At 41.8% G+C, this 21,852-nt stretch overlaps 1 protein-coding gene across 5 annotated transcripts in view; it reads left to right on the forward strand.

Moving 5' to 3' along the window:
* cadpsb (Ca2+-dependent activator protein for secretion b) overlaps positions 1–21,852 on the forward strand; it is a 60,388-nt gene that overhangs the window by 14,789 nt on the left and 23,747 nt on the right. For all 5 annotated transcript variants that reach the window (XM_079578187.1, XM_079578189.1, XM_079578185.1 and 2 more), the window contains exons 2-11: positions 2,079–2,192; positions 2,851–3,183; positions 13,891–13,971; positions 14,399–14,632; positions 16,098–16,219; positions 18,461–18,572; positions 19,954–20,093; positions 20,334–20,400; positions 20,528–20,636; positions 20,761–20,973. In XM_079578187.1, the coding sequence (XP_079434313.1) occupies positions 2,079–2,192; positions 2,851–3,183; positions 13,891–13,971; positions 14,399–14,632; positions 16,098–16,219; positions 18,461–18,572; positions 19,954–20,093; positions 20,334–20,400; positions 20,528–20,636; positions 20,761–20,973 (1,525 nt within the window). The remainder of the gene's footprint in view (positions 1–2,078; positions 2,193–2,850; positions 3,184–13,890; positions 13,972–14,398; positions 14,633–16,097; positions 16,220–18,460; positions 18,573–19,953; positions 20,094–20,333; positions 20,401–20,527; positions 20,637–20,760; positions 20,974–21,852) is intronic.

A 21,852-nucleotide genomic window follows, 5' to 3' on the forward strand; every position in this document is an offset into this window, starting at 1 on the left:
TATTGGTATCGGCAGATATCGGTAGCAAAAAAGCGCGACCGGTGCGTCTCTAATTAAATTCATGTTTGCGTAATCTCTCGGGAGCTTTATATTTGTTCTCTATTGTGGAGGTGGGTTGTTGAAAAATATCCCAAGGCTAAGGGAAAAGGGACATGAGCCTTACGTTGATTTCCGAGACACCAGAGTAAAGCTGCATAAATAGAAGTCCCGGCCTGTGCTGAAAGATGACTTGAGAGTCTCCACAGACTCGTGTAATCTGCACACTGTCGTCAATATTATCACACCTTGCCTGTAGACGCACCTCGAACATTATGGCGTCTTAAACCGAGCTCAGGCGCTTCTTATTTGCCTTTAATCTCACATGTAGCTGCTGCATGAAGAGGAGAGCGCGAGGCAGGAGCCACCGTATTGATTGCTCATGTGTTGTGATGTGCTTTAAGAGGACAATACTTTATGGTCGGACGTTAAGGAACCAATTTACAAGATTACAAATGTTGCGTTGGGTTTACTGTACTGCTCAGTGACTGCCTGACTTCCTGTGTGATTGACGGTGGGTAGGAAATCTTTGCTCTGCTCATCTGGGTTTGCTACAGCTCTCATGCTGCTGCTGTTAGTGGGCAGTAGAACAGTTTGTACTTGGACGCCTGGTCAGCACAGCAATTTGTCTTCATATTACAAGAATACACACAGGCTGCTGCAGTGATTGCTGACTATTGCTATGAATGCAATTTTTGATTATGATTTTGATTGGGATAAATTTTGCAGCCCTGATTGTTTGTTTGTGTTGCTATGTGTCCCGGGGGTTGAAGTTGGCAAGTCCCTGACCCCATTAGCGCCCTTTTTGGTTCCATGATGATGGGCTCCTCCCGTGCTGCTGCTGCTAGTGCTGCTGCTGCTGGTGGTGAAGGGAACAGTGATGGACACACAGATGGTGCAGGGACTGCCTCACAGGCACATGAGAAGGATTTTTCCACTGCACTCCTACACTGAAGTCTGTCACTTGCTATGTGCGGACTGTGCTCACACACCAACACGCTTCAGCAGCAGGTTCCTGTGCCGGCGAGATGTGCTGTATATAACATGGCTAACTGGACGGGGAGTTTGGCAGGAGCCTGGAGACATAACGTCCTGGGCATTTGAGATGGGGTGGAAACTGTATGGGGGAAAACAGATTCTATCATTACTCTGTCAGTTCCCTGTATATACGTCTTTTTCTTTTTGTAAGGCAAGGCGAGGCAACTTTATTTATACCGCGCATTTCGTACACAAGGCAACTCAATGCGCCTGTACAATTGGAATCGTCCCACCGCTCAGGAAAGAAAAAAAATGGGACACAGAAATATGTCCTTTCTGAGTCAACCCTCTTGATTTATCTTCAATCAGGGGACAGTTCATAAGATAAAGCTAATGTATTTCTTTGCATCTGAAGCTTCAAAATACACAAACCCAAATGGACTGGCCTCATGAGACGACTCCTGCCAGCTTTTCTATTTGTGATATTTACAATGGGCCATAAATAGCTGTGGCGTGAACCTGGCAGTGACACGAGTGTGTACAGTAATGTCCGTGTGCTGCAGCGGTTTACTTCTGGTGACATTTACAAATTCTCAAAACTTCTTTATCTTGCAATGCGTGGTTAAAGACAGTAAAATGTGTGCCCGGGACGTCTACCAAACTGTTTTATTATGTAAATACTTTGTGACCCTCAGAGGCATGCTTTATGCCTAAATGTGTGTACAGTAGTAGCAGCTTCCTTTCCTGCCATCTCCATAGATCATCAGCTAGTAAACCCAAATTATTTTCTGCTTCCTTGCCCCAGAGGATTCTAAACAGAAGAAATATATGGTTTCTGTTTGCAGTGCACCCATGATTTCTTAAGACTTCAGGGACCTAAATCTTTGGGGAGAGTTAATCCATAATACACTACAGGGATTACGTCTCTCTCTCGGGGAGTCCTCAGATAACCTGCAAACTTAGGAAAGGTGTCACAAAAGAAGACTCAGTACGCTCATGTTTGTGGTGATTTTTGTCCTTTGTTGAAATCCTAAATGCGTTTCCTGTTTTCCTGTTCCTTTCAGATAACCAAGCAGCAGCTTCAGCAGACCAAGGACCGCTTTCAGGCCTTCCTCAATGGAGACACACAGATAGTGGCTGACGAAGCCTTCATCAACGCCGTGCAGAGCTATTCTGAGGTACAGTTTGGTTTGACCACGTCGCCGCTTCACAACTGGACAGAAAAGGATTCAGACGTCCGTATGTCGCTGCATCTGTGCCCAACCGACCACACCATCAGGGCTATTGTTGATGTCTGCGCACAGATTAGTTAGATTGCGGTAAAAAAGCCTGTTGTGAATGTGACATGTTCAAAATGCCTGCTTTTCCCGTTTCTGAACGTGTGTATTGAGAGGCTCCGGAGTGAAATGGTGCTGAAGCCTTTCACAGCACAGATTATGAGTCAGAGCATGTGGCTGACACAGCTATCCTTCCAACGTACTTTTTCAATCCCAGATGAAAAGTCCCTATTACCAACACATTACCGCCATATATCCTACAAAAAAACACAGCTGATATCTTGACATGTCTGGGCTTAATCCACCGGTAATCCGTTATTTTTTTTTAAATGAACTGTTGAGGGGAGAGCCGTTTGGAAATTACTTTCAGATAATTAACTGCAGAATAACCCGCAGTCGATGTGGCAGCTGACCTGAATTATGAGTTTAATATACATGGCTTTAAGTGCGGGATGAAACTGTACATTTACTTTATCTGCAAAATGAAAAAAGTAATGACACTGCCCCCCCTCAATGTGTTCCCCTGCATTACACACTGACTGCTCCTCAATGCCCCCAGGTGTTCCTGAAGAGCGACCGCGTGGCCAAGATGGTGCAGAGCGGGGGCTTCTCTGCGGCAGATTTCAGGGAAGTGTTCAAGAGGCACATTGAGAAGCGAGTGCGTAGTCTGCCGGAGATCGACGGCCTCAGCAAGGAGACGGTGCTCAGCTCGTGGATGGCCAAGTTCGACACCATCTACCGCGGAGACGAGGACCCGCGCAAGGCCCAGCAGCGCATGACGGCCAGCGCCGCCTCCGAGCTCATCCTCAGCAAGGACCAGCTGTACGAGATGTTCCAAAACATCCTGGGCATCAAGAAGTTTGAACACCAGCTGCTGTACCAGGCCTGTCAGGTGAGATGGCGCGAGACCGGTGTCCGCCATTTTCTAATTTGTTTATTTCATTCATTATTGACACAAAATACACACGGCAAAAGTGTGAAGTCAGTCCAGGTTGAATGAAATGGAGCAGACACAAGAGCCATCTTTGAATATCTGTCACAACATTTTCTGAAAGCATATTGACAAGTGAGGTGAGTTTATGCACAAATGTTTGTCAAGTCATTGGACACATTAATATATACAGTTTAGCAAACACCCATATGAGGAACTGGGACATTATAGCTTACATATCCTCAGCTTTCCAGCATTATTGGAAAATAAATGTTTTGGCCAAGTCATGCTCATTCCAGGCTCTAAACACAAGTAAAAATTAGCACCATCTAAGTCAAGTTTTCCCCATTTTAAAAAAAATATGACTTAAAGGGGCTAGATGCAAGTTAGCCATTTTATACTCAATACTGTCACCTCAGGTCAAATGCGTAACTGCAGCTTCTATATTGAGCTCGTGCATGACGGCACTTCGGACCCGAATTAACACCTCTTTGAGTGACAGTGCAGGATTTTAGAGGCAGTTGTGATGGACAGGTCTGGGCTCATTCTACACATTAGGACATTGTTGGAACATCTAGGGGGGGGGGAATACTTACTTTTAACATTTTTAAACTCTGTATAGTCCCTTTAAGCAATCATGCAAGGAGGCTAACAATATCAGCTTAAAAAAATCGATGACAATTCAGAGTACATGGCTCTAAATGTGTAGTAGTATTTGGCCTGAATATTTAAGATTTGATTAGATGGGACTTTCATTCACAATCATCATATGTTTTACAGAGAATGGTCCATAAAAATAAAGACACAAACAGTAAACAGTTCTGTGGCCCCTTGAAGAGAAAAAACACTGTGATATGTTCTGGTTTGAAGCGTTCAAACTGTATCTAATAAAGTGGCCTGTGTTTGTATTTTTAGTATGGCCTTTTTTTTTAACATAGTGTCTGCGTGTGGAAGCAAACCCTCACTTACCCAGCGTGAGCTAGATTTTACAGGCCTGCACAGCCATTGCAGTGATCCCCCGTAAGATAAAACCTGCTTTATGTTTCCAGAGCATCAATACTTGATTAGATGGCGGACTGTGTAGAGATTGCAGGGAGACATTTAAGTGCACATGTGGAACAGTGCAATCCTTCGCCTTATTGTCTTTAGTGCGGGGGTTATAGCAGCAGTAATGGTTTCTCTCTTCAGGAGCTGGATTAAAAGTTTAATCACAGCAGGGTAGAAAGGGAGCCTTTCTCCAAATTTGCATCAACTAGTCATTTCAAGTTCAATGAAAATGGCACTATTTTGTTTCTTTTATGACTCCACAGTCCTGCAGTTGAATCAAACTCTCTGGTTGTTAAGTTAAAATGTAAACACTCCCATCTGCTTCTAAATGTGGAGTTAGCCTGCAGAAAACAAACAAACAAACAAAGCTCCTCAAACCTAGCATAATAAGCCTGAATAACTGTCCCTTTAGCAGAAACTATTTTCCTGCTCTGCCTTTAAAGAAGCTTACGTCAGTTGTGCCAGCTGCAGATTTTCTTGGAGGTCAGAAATATAGAAGAGGAAGAAAAACAACAACTAGTATTTCTTTTCACACATCCCACACTAAACATGGAGACACGACTAAAGAATGGCCCAGGCTAAACAAACAGTCGCAAAACATATGCAGTTTTCTGGCCTGTTGTTTAGAAGCGAGTTTAAAAAAAGCGACTTTGTGTTTGCCTTCATGAATGATCTAGCCCTCAGTTAAAGCTAAAGAGGCGCAGGCGGTCGACAGGCGGGTGTCTGGGAATTTGATGAAAGGTTTCCAGGGATTGGCTCAGTTTCAGAGGCCATGGTTATCAACACTGCATTTACATTTATGCAGTTACATCAGAGTGGTGTGACTGTGGTAACCACCCTCTGGACTCTTGTCTCCAATGACTATGTATTTTGCATTTGTTTTGTTTTTTAAGTATTTCAGTAGTGCAGGTTCGAGGTGGCAGAAATAGCGTCCTGCTTTGCTGTTACACTCTCATTAATCTCTTCTTTCAACCTGAAGCATTCAGATTCAAGCCACCATTTTCATTTCCCATAATAATGACCTGTATGGATATAGATAGAATTGCTTCCTCCTGTGCAGCTGATAGCCCAGTGGGTGAGTTTGCTGCACATAACACTGTTCTGTCCTGAGTGTCATGGGCTTGAGTCCCGGCCCTCGATCCCCATCCGCCCTTCTGTCAGCTCTAAACCATGAAAGCAGCTCATTTACACAAAACCCTTTTCATTCAGATATGGGGCTATTAAATTACCTTGACCAGACTGGAGTAGGCTTCATCATCGGGTTCAGACTTCCCCTAAACGAGCCGTAAAGCACTGCCTGTGGGCTCTCCGCCTGACAATGCATACTCAAATCAGCTTTTTCTCCGGGGCATTGAAAAAGAGCCCCCCCTTTCCACTTTAATTTGTCTTGTCAGCAACTGTTAGTTGGGAAATGAGGCTTGAGCCCTTCCTGGTTTAGCCCTCAGCTGATATAATTGTGTAATGGAGCCCCTTCGCTGCACACAGGATTGGGAAAGGATGAACGCATTTATGCCTGCCCAGCCCTGTTCAAGCAAAAAAGAATCATGCTCAAAATGCAGAGGGATACATATCCTGAAATCTGAACCGTGGGCATCGGAAGAAAATAACACCGAACTCATTTGTGCAATTTTAAGTAAGAATGTGTTATTTGATCTATTTAACCAGGAAATGTCTCATTGGTATGAAAATATCTTTTGCAAGAGCATCCCCTGCCAAGGCAAGCAACAGCAAAAATTTCATGGCACTTACAATCGGCACTCTGTCACATTCACAGAAAATGTGTTAAAAATTAAGCGCTACTGTATCTGATTCTTAAAAGTAGAAGCAAAATGAAAAATATTCTGTGTTAGTTTCAGTATATTATCCCTGCCTAAAGAAAATTGCATTAATGTTGTTCTGGGTTTAAATATGTTTCTTAATTATTATATATATTATTAAACTATTGGCTCAATTTGGGTGGAATACACGAAAGTCATTTAGAGTGAATAATTCTATATACGTTTCAGGGCGTTTTGAACCTGCTGTGTTAGGGCCAAATGGAGGTCAACCGTCCCGCCAAGGTTCAGGAAGTAATAATTCTATTCAAAATCTCCATAGACCTGTCATACCTTGTGAATGTCTGATCTCGTCAGATCTCAGAAGCTAAGCAACAGCAGCCGTGGCTACATACTGTAAGTTACTTTCCTCCAACATGTGTAAGAGGAATGACAATCATTCCTTGTAAAGTTCTTTGTGACTGTGTCTGTGAAAGACGCTACACAAATAAAGTACAATACGTACCGTTGTATTAAGTATGCTTGAAGTATTCTGGAGAATATTATGATCAAAGTTTCAAATAACCTATAGGCTAAATATGTTAAGAATTAGTAATACAAATTTTAGTTACTTAAAGGAACAGGCCACGGTTTTGTCCATACTGAGATATGTTCTTAACTGAGCTTAGACGAGTTGATGCATAACTGTCTGGTCTTTGTGCGTGCACTCAGTCACGCGAAAAGACCAAAGATGTTGTAAGCATTTAGCCGCTCCCAGCCTATTCCTATGAGCCCAAACGGGGGTAAAGTTAGAAGCGACCAAGCTCTTCCACGTTGACCCTATTTAAATATGGTTATGTGAGTAGTTACACGATCCAAGAATAGAACAATTTTCTAAGCAGATAAAAAGAGGTACTATATTGTAAGCTGTAATAATACTTTAGGAGCACTTTGACGTTCGCTATTACAGCTCCCCGTTAGGAATAGGAATTATGAATATGCTTGGAGAGGCTGAATGCTAACAACATCTTTGGTCTTTTTGCATGACTGAGTGCACGCGTTAAGACCAGACGGCTACACATCAACTTGTCTACTAAGAACATATCTCAGTATGGAAAAACAGGGGCTTGTTCCTTTAAGCACTCTTATATATATAGAAGCTGCAGTTACGCATAAGGCCTGAGATGGCAGTAGTGAGTATAAAATCCCAAACTTGCATCTAGCTTCTTTAAATATACTACCTTTTGGCAGGGGATCATAGAAGAACAGTCAGAAATGTCTTGCTTTCTGTGCCAGTGGCTTTGTTGAGTAGAATTACTAATTTATTGGTTCTAACAGATTCTCCATGTTTACCATTGCAAGATGCCTTATTCCCAGTTACCTGCCTCGGTGTGTTTGAGCGATCTGTTCTGTTTGATCAGTTTTTGAAAATCTTTGAAGAACATTCCCTGTGTAATATCCTAAACAGAGAGGACTATTTTGTTGACAGGAGCATCATCTGACGGTTGAGCACATGCCCTAATTAGCATGTTGTGCTTGTGGATTCAACTAAAGCATTTCCAAACAGAGACATCACACAGAGCGCACATCTAAATATAGCACAGATGTTGAAATTCCAGCCCTCGTTCTGGTTTACCCAGGCACGGCATTGCCCACTCTGTCAGCCTTTGTTTTTTATCCTTTGTATGAGCTAGCTGCTAATATTTCAGTGTCCTCCAATTATGCTGCCGCGAGCTGCGCCGTTCAATAGCGCCTTGTTTGAGCTGTGTCACCTTTAACCTGCTGTCAGTTTGGTTAATTGTGAGCCTGTGTCACATTTATTTAGCCACTGTCCACTTTGGTTAGTGCAAAACCTGTATGATTTTTATTTTTATTATTATTTTTATTATGGTAAGTCTGGCAATTTGGATCAGAAATTAAGAAATATTTTAAAAGCAAGGTTAAAAAATCTAATTGACAAGATTATGTGAAAATACTAATAATGCATGCCATTTCAAAAGGAAATATAGCCGCAAAGTAGGGCTGCACGATTTTAAAGTAACATGCGAAAGGTGACACAGCGGTGCAATATTTCGAAAATGATGTTATTGCGATATTTTTCTAAACCATTTCAACACGACATTTCAAATTAAACACAAATCACAACTTCTTTAGCTAGGAGGAATGATCACAAAACACAAAATCAGGATCACAACAAGGACAAATTGTTCTGTCCATTGTTTGCTCTTGGCTGAGTTTGCATTAAATGTGTCTGTCTCAGTCAGATGAGGACTTAAGTGATGTTGTGATATATTGTGGCTTCTTGCGATACAGATCTTGCATCACCCAACATTGTGATACGATATTTTTTGCGATATATTGTGCAACCTTACTGCGATTATTGTTTTTTAATGTGATATCATGGTGATTGCAGAGTTATTCTTTTAGCTAGCGCATCCTTTCTGTTCCTGACGAAATGGAAACACGTTTTTTTTACACTGTTTTGTTGACCATATACAGGGCTCTCAGTCGTCCATTGACCTTTATGGGCTCTGTACAATTATAATGTTGATTTTTGCATTACACATTATGTGCACGGGAAGTGCATGATGGGAAGAGTGTTTGAGGGGATAGCTTAACACTACATTTTTCCATATATAATTGGACAGCAGTGTGCGAAGCGAAGAGCTGCTTTGTGCTCATTTTATGCGCTCCGCACACTTTGGGCACTGTGCAGAGTGAAGCGGAGAGCACTGTGCAGAGTGAAGCGGAGAGCACTGCTGTATTATAAGAGCCCCTTCGCCAATCCTGATGGCGCTCGGGCCTGAATATAGTTGCAACATAGGCTATTTTCCAGCTTGCTCTCACAATTTAGTAGGTCTTAATATATTACCCCCAAAGTAATTAAAAGTGCTTTACAGAGAAAGAGGAAAAGAAAATGTATTGAAAGTACATTATAAAATGCTCAAATTATAAATCGTACATTTGGGGGGCAAACCTACTGCGCCTCACCTCTTCAGATGATTAACTGACGTTTCACGTTAACCTCAATGTATGTAATTTGATTTCCAATAGCATAGTGTGTTATCAGTTCCTCCACAGTCTCCCGTTATTCTCATGCCACCGCCATTAAGTAACACAGGGGTAACAACAGCAGGAACAAGCCCATCCCCCCTTTACTGTACATTACATGCTCACTTCCCCCATCTTCCTATAAGCTGCAACATTCCAAACTGCAGTGTAAGGCTAAAAATGCTGGCTTTCCGGACAGAACAGTGACATTTCTTTTGGGATTCGGATGTCACCCGCTCAGCGGCCCATTCTTGCCCACAGTTTTTTGGTAGGATGTTTTGACAGTTAGTGCAGTATCGCTAGGAGCAGGGGAAAAGGTCAGCTTTTACCACATACTCGTGGCAGAAACGCAATCAGCATCAGTCACAGTTATAGCTTGGCTTGAATCTGCCTTTTATGGTGTGAGACAGGCAGGGAAGTTGGTTGTAAGGGCTCCCCTCGTGAAGATGCCTCGCGCCGTTTGCGTGTGTCATTGTGTGTAGGAAGAGCTCAAGAGCCTATATTCTGTTGCAGCTGGTGGCAAAGTCAAATTATGTGCTCTACTAAACAGGAACTCTGGGCTTTGGAGCAGAGTGGCGGAGGACTGGACAGCATTGGTTACACGGCAGAAGCAGACTTTTACAGCCTCCTTTGAAAGTGCCATCTGGTCAACAGTATTCTACAGTATAGCTAACCCGCACGTGAGAGGGCAGAATCAATTACATAAGTGCTCCAGACAGAAAAATATATGGATTTGAAACTCAGAAGGCTACTTCTCTTACTGCCTTCAAGTGGATCAATATCGATTTGGGTTCACATATTAAGAATCTGATGATGCTAAATCTCAGAAGGGTGGGAGCTAGTATACTGTACATAGATGTTTTTTGGAAGATATCACCAAAAGGAAAACTAACTTAAATCTTATGTCAAAAAGTTTTGTCAACTTACTATGATTGACCCTATTTGATTTGAGGCTATAGCGTCTTCCTCCAAAGAATCAAGTGTCCTCCATCTGCTTAGCGTCCGTCTATAACATCATGTAGAGTATGCACGCACACGTTTGTCATTCTAAACAGAACCCTCAACAATTCTGCCTGAGAAGGGCTGCACAATTTTGAGAATTTTTTATTTTTTTATTTTTCTGAAAGATATTGCTATAGTGACTTGAGTAGAGGCAAAAGTGGGCAGGGCGGAATAAGGTGAATAGAAAGTGGTGAACGAAAGGAATATATTTTTACCATAGTTTTAATGCTCACCAATCCGTGTATCATTCGTTCAATCATTATCAATGACATTTCCTCCTCCACAGTCTCTCTGTCCACTGGTGTGCCACAGGGTTCCATTTTAGGTCCGGTTTTATGTTCACTTTACATGTTGCCCCTGGGTTCAATTATCTATCGACATCCTTTCACATGTATGCAGACGATATATATGATTTTAAAGGTTCTAATTGTCCCATAAATGTATTGTAGAAGTAACACATACATGTCCTTTTTACTATGTGCTATTGAGGGATCAATACCTTCACTGATCTCTTTGGGCCTCTGCTCTCACTGTTCCTTTTTGACCGTCCTTGCTCCCCCTCCCCTTTGTTAACAGCTGCCCATGGCCTTTTTTCCACTTGCTTCTCTTTTAAAAGGATCTCCGAAAGGGGCAGATAATCAATATGATAAATCCAGAAGGACAGGCCTTTTTAAATGTAATCAAAGTGGGTGAAACACCACAAAGCCGAAAGCCAATGAGAGGTCAACCCTGGCTCTGCTCCCAGTGTCAAAAACTATTTCAACAAAAAGAAAAAGAAAGAAAAAGCCAAGTACAATAACTTTGACCTTGCATATTTGGACATTTTATTGTATTACGAAAAACTGATTTCTAATGAATGAACGAATTCTGAATAAAAAAGTCATTTTTTTCATAACTGCATTTCTTGGAGCTAGATGTCATTGGAATATCCTTGTCAAGTTGGAAAAAAAAGAAATGCTGAAGTACACTACAAGCGTTGTTCCCTGTTTGCACATTCAGCAGCATTCAGATGTAAAAATGTCGGATTTGCTGTGTACTGTGTCGTGTACAGCACAGCTCAGAAACCCAGCTGTGGGTTTTACAATGCAGTGAAAAAGCATTTATAGGCTGCTTCATGTGGCATCAGAACCTTCTAAAGAGCCCGTCATATTGAGGCCAGAAATCTATGGTAGCCTAAAATGTGTCTTTTAAATTAACTAAGGTGAACTCTCTACAGCCTACTTCAAAAACTGGGAGCATTTGTTCTCAGTTGAAAGGAAAATAGAGAATGGGAGTGAAATAAATTGAGCATTACCATAGAAACCTGCCATTTTAAGGGGATATTGCAAATGTCCATAGACCAACGTAATATAATTTTGTAGGTTCTTTGTCGTCCAGGAAAAAAATATGTGAGTGGAGAATATTTTTCTTTATGGCAAGAAGAAAGCTTCTCCTCGCTCTTGTAGTTAAATGCGTGTGTACGTGTAGGAGATGGCAGTCCTGGCAGAGTTTTAGGCCTTTCGCTTGTTACAGTGTTATTACTGAAAGAGCGAGAAAGAATCTTCTAAAGAGAAGAGAAACGTTCTCTGCTCTGTCAACCCTGTACAGTTGATGATATTTTAAATCTCGGCAACGATAAGCTAAAAACAACAACAGGCAACAAGATTTAGGGAAAACAGGATGCTCGTAGGGTCAGTCGCTCAACTGGGCACCCACAAAGAACAACATCACTCGGCACCTATGATTTGTTTTAATCATGTCGACCGTCTTGGATAAATGAGACAGCTTGGCTTGGGAAGTAAATGAGCCACAATAAAACAGAAGGCAGAAAGTCGAGAAGAAGACATGAGGGTTCTATTCTGTTTCCTTGTGTCAGCTAATATAAAACTCTCATTCATTATTGATGTGTCAGAGGGGCCTGAATTTCTCTGCGGGGCAAAAACTAGGCTAACTGATGTCAGATGTCTCCTCATGAGATACGGCTTTGTCCAACATCGGACAGCTTTTTTATTTAAAGTTATGGTACAAAAATTACATTGGATGATGGATTCAATTGTTTCAGCACATTCAGTGATCTTGTAAACTTTTGGGGTTGTAAAATGTATATTGATTGTGCATATTAGTTGTTATCTAACTTTTACTGTATTGAATGCTGGTCCAAGACTGGATAAATACATGAAACGTGACACATTAATAGTCTTATTTTTAAGGTCCTATTGTTCCTAATTGAAATGGAACTGTCAAAATGCATTTTCAAACACAAATTCCAAAAAATGAATTGATGGAAAATCAATGAAAGAACTTAAAGCCACAAGAACAGTATGGAAAGTGCAGACTGAACAATGAGGTACACTTGAGGCTTCTCTTTTAAAACAGTGCCGACAAAGCTCAAAGCCCCTGTCCTCCATCTGTAACTGTGGCATCAAATTCTATCATTTGTGAACACAGCCTATTGCATGAGGAAGGGCATCGACCTTAAAAGCGATACCACAATAATATGGAGATGGCTGAATGCTGGGAGGCAGATGATTTGACTTTGTGGGGTGAGTGAAATCAGCCCCAGTGCATTGGTCCATTCATGGTCTCTATGGTGATGGTCCCTGCGAGGCTTGAGTCACTCATGTGCACTGCCACACCAGGCTGCTGTGATTACAGCTTTCAACAAATCATTTTGGAGCTTTCAAAAAAGCACTTCCAATGTCAGACTCAAGGCCTGCTTTGGTTTATCACATGGTTTTTTTGGCCATCTAATTAAAATAATATTTTAGCCTATTCATCGGTAGCTGATTGTAATTCATCGAACACTTTATATTCTTCCACACTTTGACACAAACAGTAAAGTTCACCAAGACATTTGTGCCATCTTAGTTCAGCAGTATTTTAGAAGCTTTAATAGCAATATCAATATAAATGTAATATATAAATGGCTCGAAAAGTGTCTTGTTCTGACAGTTCTGTGTGTTTACAGTATACATTTCCTACAGTCCCTTGTTGTGTTTAGAATCATTGAATTGAACGGTTGGGTTATACAGGAAAAAGGCGCTGAATAATTTAAATGCAATAATTAACTTGTTTGTTGTGTTACCTTGTTAGTCTTACATAATCTTCATGAAAATGCTTTCTAAATATATCACTGAATGCAGTACATACATTGGAATCGGCTCAATCAGCTATGCATATGGAGATCCTGTGTGGAAATGCAAGCTCTTATTTATGCCAGCTACTTCTTTTAGTTAGATATAGTTCACTTCACAACAGAAAAAAATACAGATCTGTGTTATGTGAATAATGTACAGTAGTAAAAAAATATTCCAAGTTTCAAACCAGATGTCATTTATTTGGACTGATTTTTTCTTTTTTCATCAAATAATTACAGGTGGGTTTGCTGCTGGGATATTGAAGGCATCAATAGTTAGTCTCACACAGGGCTATTGCAGACACTGAACATTTCACTATATCATAAATCTGCCAGTCTGCGTCTATAACCCCCTCGACCACCGCCCGTCACTAACTTGCACCCCACGTTCAAACATAGGCGAGTCCAGTCTCCCCTGAAAAATATGCAAAGCGCTTCTTAAATTCTGTGGAGTTTGCACGTTCTCCCCAAGTTTCCTCCGGGTACTTAAAAACAGGCCGGGATGAGTGAGAGTGTGAGTGGGGGACAACGGATGTGCTCATTAACATGCGCTGCCCCGGCCAAACAAACAAACAAACCTATAATCTGCCCTATTTGGATCCACGGACAAAACGCTCGTTCACTTGCTCATCGTCACCGCCGCTATTGCCCCACTGTGTGACCCCCGTCGGCCTCTGCCTTTGTGTTTTGTCTCTGCAGTTGGACAACCTGGACGAGCAGGCAGCACAGATCCGGAGGGAGCTGGACGGCCGTCTTCAGATGGCAGACCAGATTGCCAGAGTGAGTCAGGCTCTGCAGGAGACTCTTCACATTCCTCTAATAAGCTTTGCTATGTAGTTGGTAGTATGTCAGTAATATGGTGATGCTTGGTGTTTGCGACATGCTGCGAGCTGCCGCCCACGGTCATGCTCTGCTTCGAAACCGATGCGGCTATTGCCACATGACACACAATTTCGAAACCACAAATATTCGCAAACTGTTTAAAGGAACTGAGCACACGTTTGTTCTGCAAAAATGGCACCTAATCATTTTTCTTGGGACAGCACTAATGGATGCTACAAGTACACGATTTCCATTTTATTGTTTTATGGTCACAGTACGGTATATACTACAAACTACCAACCACTTTTGGTATTGAAAAAAAGTGCAGCACTAGATGAAAGTTAGAAGACTGCTTTTTAAATTTCTTCCTTTATCTTGTCACCAGGGCGGCAAGTTTCCAAAATTTGTGTCCAAAGAAATGGAGGCCATGTACATCGAGGAGCTGAAGTCATCCGTGAACCAGCTAATGGCCAATTTGGAGAGCATGCCCGTGTCGAAAGGAGGGGAATTCAAACTGCAGAAGCTGAAGCGTGGACACAATACCTCCATCATCGACATGGGACAGGAGGACGAGAACACGCTGTCCAAGTCTGACGTGGTGCTGTCCTTCACACTCGAGGTATGCACATTTTGAATTCGGGCTGCATGATATAGGGGAGAAATTAATTCGATGGCAGTATTATTCCAATCATTTACTTTTCGCACATTTTAATATAACATCATTTGATTCAAACAATAGATAATAAGAAAGTGTCCATTACCAAGATACTTTTTTTTGTGCTTTTTTTTTTACTTTCAAACTTAGCATTTTTATATTGAAGTAAGAATTTAGTGTTGATACGCTCTGAGATGATCACCCATTACACATCACTCGTATCTGCTAGACGCCGGCCGTGTCTACACTTGTGAAAAGTAGACATAGACACAGCCCTTTTACCTGCTCCCTCACTGTGGAATGTGAGTCATCTTATTATCGGCTTGTCTGAGAGCAGCCATCACCCCCGAAGAGGAGCGATCGCGCCTCCGTTCCCCCCGATGCAGTGTGATTTCACTATAATCTCACGTGCAGGGAAAGTGACGCTGATCTCAGCCTCAAATACACCACCACGAAGTCAAAGTTTCAAAGTGACTGGTGTAATTCCACCAGCAAGTTTCCAAAAATGACTTTTCTGGTGGAAATCACGCCGGTCAAGCTCTTCGATCATGTGTAAAATATGTTCTTTGAAGCAACATTAAATGATATAGTATTAAGGATGGTATCTTCATTGCTTGGCCGAGTCATTTTAATCAGCCTTACCTTAGAACATTGTATTTTACAATTTGGTTATGCCGTGACTGGCTGATTTTCCTTGGATATTTTACTTCCCTAAAGTGAGCATGATTCAACTACTTTAAACTGAAATTACAAAGCCAAAATATGAATAAAACATCTATCTACTGCTTTTGCATATTGCATTTACTCTGGTGATATTTTGCAACGACCCCATGTGATATTTGTCATTATGTTTCTGTTACATTATTCATGGGGCACGTACAGTTACTTTTTGTGAATGAGGTATGAACAGACAGCATCATCATTTCTGCAAATATGTCTCCGGCTGGTCTACCTTTGCAGACTTTGCTGATCTTCACAGTCGCACAGTGTGTTCTGGACCAACTATTCACTTTACAGCACCATAGAAACAAAACAAAATATGGAAATAAGATGGTAACAAGAGATAAATGATCTGTCACTATCATAATGTATTTTGAATCCCGTTTTTTTTTTATATATATACATTATGACCTAGGATCTTTGAATTGTTTTTCCTTGTAACTCACAGTCTATTCTGGGTTATGGTTATCATTATTAAGTATTACCTGGAAATAAAAGAGTTACTATTTCCACCCTCTTACCATGCTGTGCTGTGCAGTGCTACTGACTTATGTTTTGGGGAAATTGGTCAATCTAAATTGGCCCCACCCAACCTGATGCCCCAAGCAGCAGATATAAAGTATGCTCCAACATCTAAGCAGTGTAATATGAGTGGATGTGACATGACATGCTGGGAGTGAGTCATTGCTTGTGGCGTGTGTGTTTGTAGGTGGTGATCATGGAAGTGCAAGGGCTCAAGTCACTGGCCCCTAACCGGATTGTGTACTGCACCATGGAGGTGGAGGGAGGAGAGAAGCTTCAGACCGACCAGGCCGAAGCATCTAAGCCCACGTAAGCCTTCATTCCATAAGCATCTCAAATCAGGCCCAGAACTGCTGTCAAACGGAGGAGACCATACAGTAGCATTAATAAATAAATACATCCCGCTCCCTGCTGCCCATGGTTATTGCATGGGCAGCAACAAACGCAAGGGGTTTACTAGCACCAGCAGTGTGTCCCATTAGTCACTGCAGACACCTGAGGTTAACACAATGTCATCTTTTCGTCAGTCCACCTATGCGCCTCCTGTGAAATAGTTCAAGCAGAAAGGGCATCTGGCATTCTGCACCAGATCGCTACGGCAAGTTATTGCTCGCTGGAGGTAATTTTCTGTGGGGACCCCAGAGTGGAAAAAGGCTAAAAGGACAGAACATTCTCGTCGGCTGAAAGTTTAAAGAGCGAACCTCCAGGACTGAACGTTTTCTGTTCAGCGAGAAAATGTGACTTTTCAAAAAGGTCTCCGTCATTTTTCTCGAAATTGAACGGCAGTTTCTATCTCAACTTGCTTCCTTGACCTTGAATATCTTGTGTCGCTCTTTCCATTCAGCGTTTGCTCTCGTGTGTTCCATCCGATTAAAAGTAGTTTTTTCGAAAACTGCTGCCATCAAAATCTAAATGCTAATTACAGGTGTCATGAATCAATCAGAAGGTCAAGGTACTAATTATTTAAAGCTGAAATGTCCTTCAACATCAAAATGCAAATGTCTTACTATGATTTAGTCCATTCAAACCGTACATCGCACAGATTCTATGCCATGACTGGGGAGGGGATTAGATGTGTAAGAATAAAGGGAGGAGGTACAGCGTGGGAGAATACGTACACGCAAACAACACTCTGGTTTGGTATAGCATCTAAAAAAGACTTCACATGCACATCTTTTCCCTTTGCACAGTCCGTAATTGTGAGTAATTTGACCCGCTTGAGCTTCAATACCATTTAGAAGAAGAGTTTCAGAGCGATGTCACGGCTATTAATAGAGCCCAGATTGATCCACAAGGTCACCTTCATAGTGTTACAATGGCTCCATTTGAAATGAGCACAGTCAGTGGCTGCTGCTCGCCATGTGGGAAACTGCAGTGTCCGGGGTTTGCATTCATCACCATTACAAAAAAACACCACGCTGCAGTCTCCACAAATACATTTCACATAAAAGCCAGCGTCATAAGTGACAATGGAAGATGAAATTAAATAGGCAGTCTTATACAGTAGGCTGTTTATATTCATGTGGAAGAGAAATGACGGTTATTCAAAACTAACAAATAATCAAACATAAAAAACATCAACGTCGAGTTATTGTTTGTACTGACACTTTATATTTTGTATTCTTTGCTGTCTTGCCTACAGCAATGTTTACATGTGTATGGACTGTTTTATTACCCAACCTTGTCTATTGATCAAGGTTTAGTACCGGTACAAAACCAGCAGTGTGATCTTTAATGGCCTCACATTATTCTGTTTAGGGTATTCTTTTAGCTTAGTTCTCCGGTAACGTCCATACCTTCAGCCAGTGCTAATAGTACATTAACAATTCTGAATTCGTCTTGTTCCTGCAGTATGTTAAACTGCTGCAGGGATACAGTATTCTTTTAATTCCCTGTCTAAGCATCTTGACTTGCTTTCATTATAAGTCATGGGCGCACATGTTTCAGTAATGCTGCATAAGTTGACGTAACAAGTAAAGCAGCGAACATGGAACAGCGGACTATGCCATACAGTCGTTATCGTTACCGCTTCACCTTATAATGGTCTTCATTTTCTTTCCCAAGCGAATCGTAAAGTATATAAATAATCCTACCATTTTTGTTCCAAAACAGAACATTAGTGACATTCTTAGGTTAATTTTAGGATCTTTGTCGACGCTTGTTTTGTTCTTTTTTCTGTGGCTGACACATTCAATAGATCTTGTTGATAGGATGAGCGCTTTGTTACAGGGAAATCATGCAGGTTCTGAAATGCTTGTCTTATAAATAGATAGGAGATGGGACGGTGTTATCTTTCATTGTCTCATCCTGCCTCTACCGCCGCTGCGGTGTGCCTCCGTGTGACATGAACTACATAAATGTGTTATATCTCTGGTCTACTGCAATGTTAACTGCAGTCCCCGCGTGTCAGCTGCTGTTGTGTGTTTGTGGAGATGCTCTTGTCTGTTCCTTTTTATTTATGAGTGAAGCAGAGCCATACAGTAAAAACATATTCGCCTTGTGGATGATGTCATGGAATCTACGAGCTCACGAGAGTGTTGTGTCTTTCAGCTGGGGCACACAGGGCGACTTCACCACCACGCACCCCCTGCCTGCCGTCAAGGTGAAGCTGTTCACGGAGAGCACTGGAGTCTTGGCGCTGGAGGACAAAGAGCTGGGCAGGGTGACGCTCCTTATTTCTGCTTTTTACATGCGTTTACATCTTACAGGAAACATTCCCAACGGGAGACATTACCACTTGTCAATCGAAAACAAGCTTATAGAACCTATCTGTGGAAATCCAAAATCATGACTTTAAACAGTTTGGCTGAGTGTATAAAAATAGTGCATAATCTCTCTCTTTTGTGGCGCAGACACCGAAGGGGACAGCAGGACTCTATTTGTTTCCTCCGTCCTTAGGCAAATGTTTATTTTTGGCGAGTTTTCGCATCTCCTGTTGTTATAAGTTTATCAAAACTAGATCTCTCTGATAGATAGAGCCGGACGGATCAAAAGGATCCTAAGGACAGAGTTCAACAATTCACTGTTTATGAATTATGATCATGTTTTTCAAATAATCGTCTACATTTTACACAATAACAATATAATTTGGCTTAAAATAAAGGGTACAGACGTGCAGTTTTATTTGAAGGGATTGCTTTCCCTCGATATATTACAAGATTACACAGGTTTATACTGAACATCTCCGGTTCCATTGGAAAACAACATGTTCCTTAAACCTGAGGTAAAAAAAAAAGAGTGAGTGTAGCAAGTAGGGGGCGTAGTGAGGAGTCGTAGTGGATGGTAGTGGCAGTTGCAGTAGCTTGGAGCGGGACTACCAACTCCCACTCCCACTACTAGTTGCCGTGTTAATCTTTGCTTAGTCCTAAATTAGTCCTGCTCACTATTCTCTACTTTGCCTGGAAGCCTTTAGGCAACGTAGAGCATAGTTAATATTTACTTTGCCATAGCAACGTTTCTGGCATTCTTTAGAATACGTACAGTAAATATCTTTGCCTTTAACAGAATATTTATGACTACACTTAGTTGTATACACCTCATGATTATTGCAATAACTGTAACGGTTTGTATGTACACTTATACAACAAAACTTTATGAATGATTTGTTAAACGTGGTTTGATAAATCTAATATTACACAGTCATATGCACAAAATAATATAATTACATGCAGTGATAATCTGGACAGTAATTTATTAGTTAATGTCGTAGAATGAGACTCAATGAACGCACTTTGTCAAAGCTGGCGTTACTATTGTTTTCAGTGAGTTGTATGAGTCGTGACTCTGACCTTGTCTTTTCCTGTTTGAGATCCCGTTGCACCAGTGATGGCACAAAGGCAGCTTTCCTGAAAGCTCTTTAACTTGGCAAAGGGAGATTAGGTCTCCTCTTCAGGAAGCCACAGCAAAGCATCACTCCCACTTTAACACTTTACCCATAAAACTCAAATACTCACATCACACAGCTCTAAAGCAGCCTCCTTGCCGGAGAAGGTCGTTTATTCAATCTGTAACCTCAGCTTTGTCTGATTTGTCTTTGAGTGCAGGTTGTGCTCCACCCCACTCCGAACAGCCCCAAACAATCGGAGCTCCATAAGATGACTGTTACCAAGGCATGTCCGGACCAGGACCTTAGGATCAAACTGGCCATTCGCATGGACAAGCCTCAGAACATGAAGCACTGCGGGTGAGACAGGCCTTTCTACCGGAGCTACGGCTCACACTGCTCCTTGGCCTCATTTTCTAGTCACGTCCCATGGAAAATTACTGTCAAGTGCACTACACCCCCTGGTGGATGCTTGTGTGTACTGTAGTCGTTTTAAATGAAGGTCTTCATCATTAGAAAACTGAGAAACTATTCATTCACAAAACTATTTTACAGATAACCTTAAGTAAAGAATTTTAATATCGGAATTTTCTGCTGCAGGTATCTCTGGGCATTTGGGAAGAATGTTTGGAAGCGCTGGAAGAAGCGTTTCTTTGTCCTTGTACAGGTTAGAAGGAAAAAAAATCCAATCTGCTACTTCATTGTGAAAGTCTATGTTTGCCCCAATGTGAAGGCTGCTTCGTTGGGTCAGATTTGTAGTTTCTCTCATTTTTCAATGCCGTCTTTTTTTTTAGGTAAGCCAATACACATTTGCCATGTGCAGCTACAGAGAGAAGAAGTCAGAACCACAAGAGCTTCTTCAGCTGGACGGGTACACTGTCGACTACAGCGACCCACAACCAGGTGCGTGCAAATAACATATCCAAAACTGCAACTTGCCTTCTGTTTTGCAGTATAACGTCAGCTGGTCATAACTTATAAAACAACAAACAAACAAAAAACATCTAAAATAAATGTACTTGTTCAGGTTTGGACGGGGGCAGGGCCTTCTTCAACGCGGTAAAGGAAGGGGACACTGTGATCTTTGCCAGTGACGACGAACAGGATCGCATCTTGTGGGTCCAGGCCATGTACCGCGCCACGGGCCAGTCCCACAAGCCCGTGCCGCCTACTCAGGTCCAGAAACTCAACTCCAAAGGCGGCGTCTCCGCTCAGATGGACGCTCCCATTTCTCAGTTCTGTGAGTAGTCCCACCTGTTTGCCTCACCCATAATAAGTTCACCTAATGTAGACAGCTGTGTCCATCCACAAATCAATGTTAAGGTCTAACTCATTGTTGTCTCACGCCATGCGCTCCACACTGCCGTCACCTATGTGCTGGTAGAACTAACACACAAGCACGCACACACAACTCACGGCAATCCCATAGCATCTGATGGACCTCTACTGTTTACGGTGCAACCCCATCATTTATTTACCATCACGAGTCTTTATGAATTCGCCTATCAGTGTGCCAAACGTGGATTTTGTAAGAACTGCTTGAAGCGAATGGGGTTGGATTAAGACAGTACAACTTTTATTCATAGCTGTAAAGAGAAGTTGTAGCACATGCTAACCACTCTGCTAATATACCCTTAGCAGCGCCACTCATGTAGCAAAGGTGAAGGTAAGACCGTGTACAGTACTGTGGCATCTGTACAAACCTCTGTCTGTTCAGTCTACTGTGTCCTAGATCACTACAGAGAGATAGACATTTAGCAATAAAAGTAATCGCTAGAATAATATTTAATAATTAAAGAGTAATACTAGCTCGGAACAGCTTTTATGCTTTTTTTTTGGTTTTGTTCTTTAGTTTGTTTGTTTTTATCAATTGGCTCTCCGTCCCATTACGGATCCCTACGATTGCGTTTACGTACTAGTAACTCTAAAGACATGAACTGTAAGAAACTTAAACCACATAAAATCTATGTTGTTTCTCCATTGGTTTCTTTGTCCAGTATGTGATCGTTCTTGTGGTTAGTTGACTTCTCTGATGCCAGCTGTTGCCATTCAAAGCGTCCTCCTCACAGTGGCACAGACCCTCCTCTTCCTCCCTGAAACATTGTGGCACACCACGCAA

Source organism: Gobius niger, assembly GCF_951799975.1.
Source record: "Gobius niger genome assembly, chromosome: 20".
In the NCBI taxonomy this organism is placed as follows: Eukaryota; Metazoa; Chordata; class Actinopteri; order Gobiiformes; family Gobiidae; genus Gobius; species Gobius niger.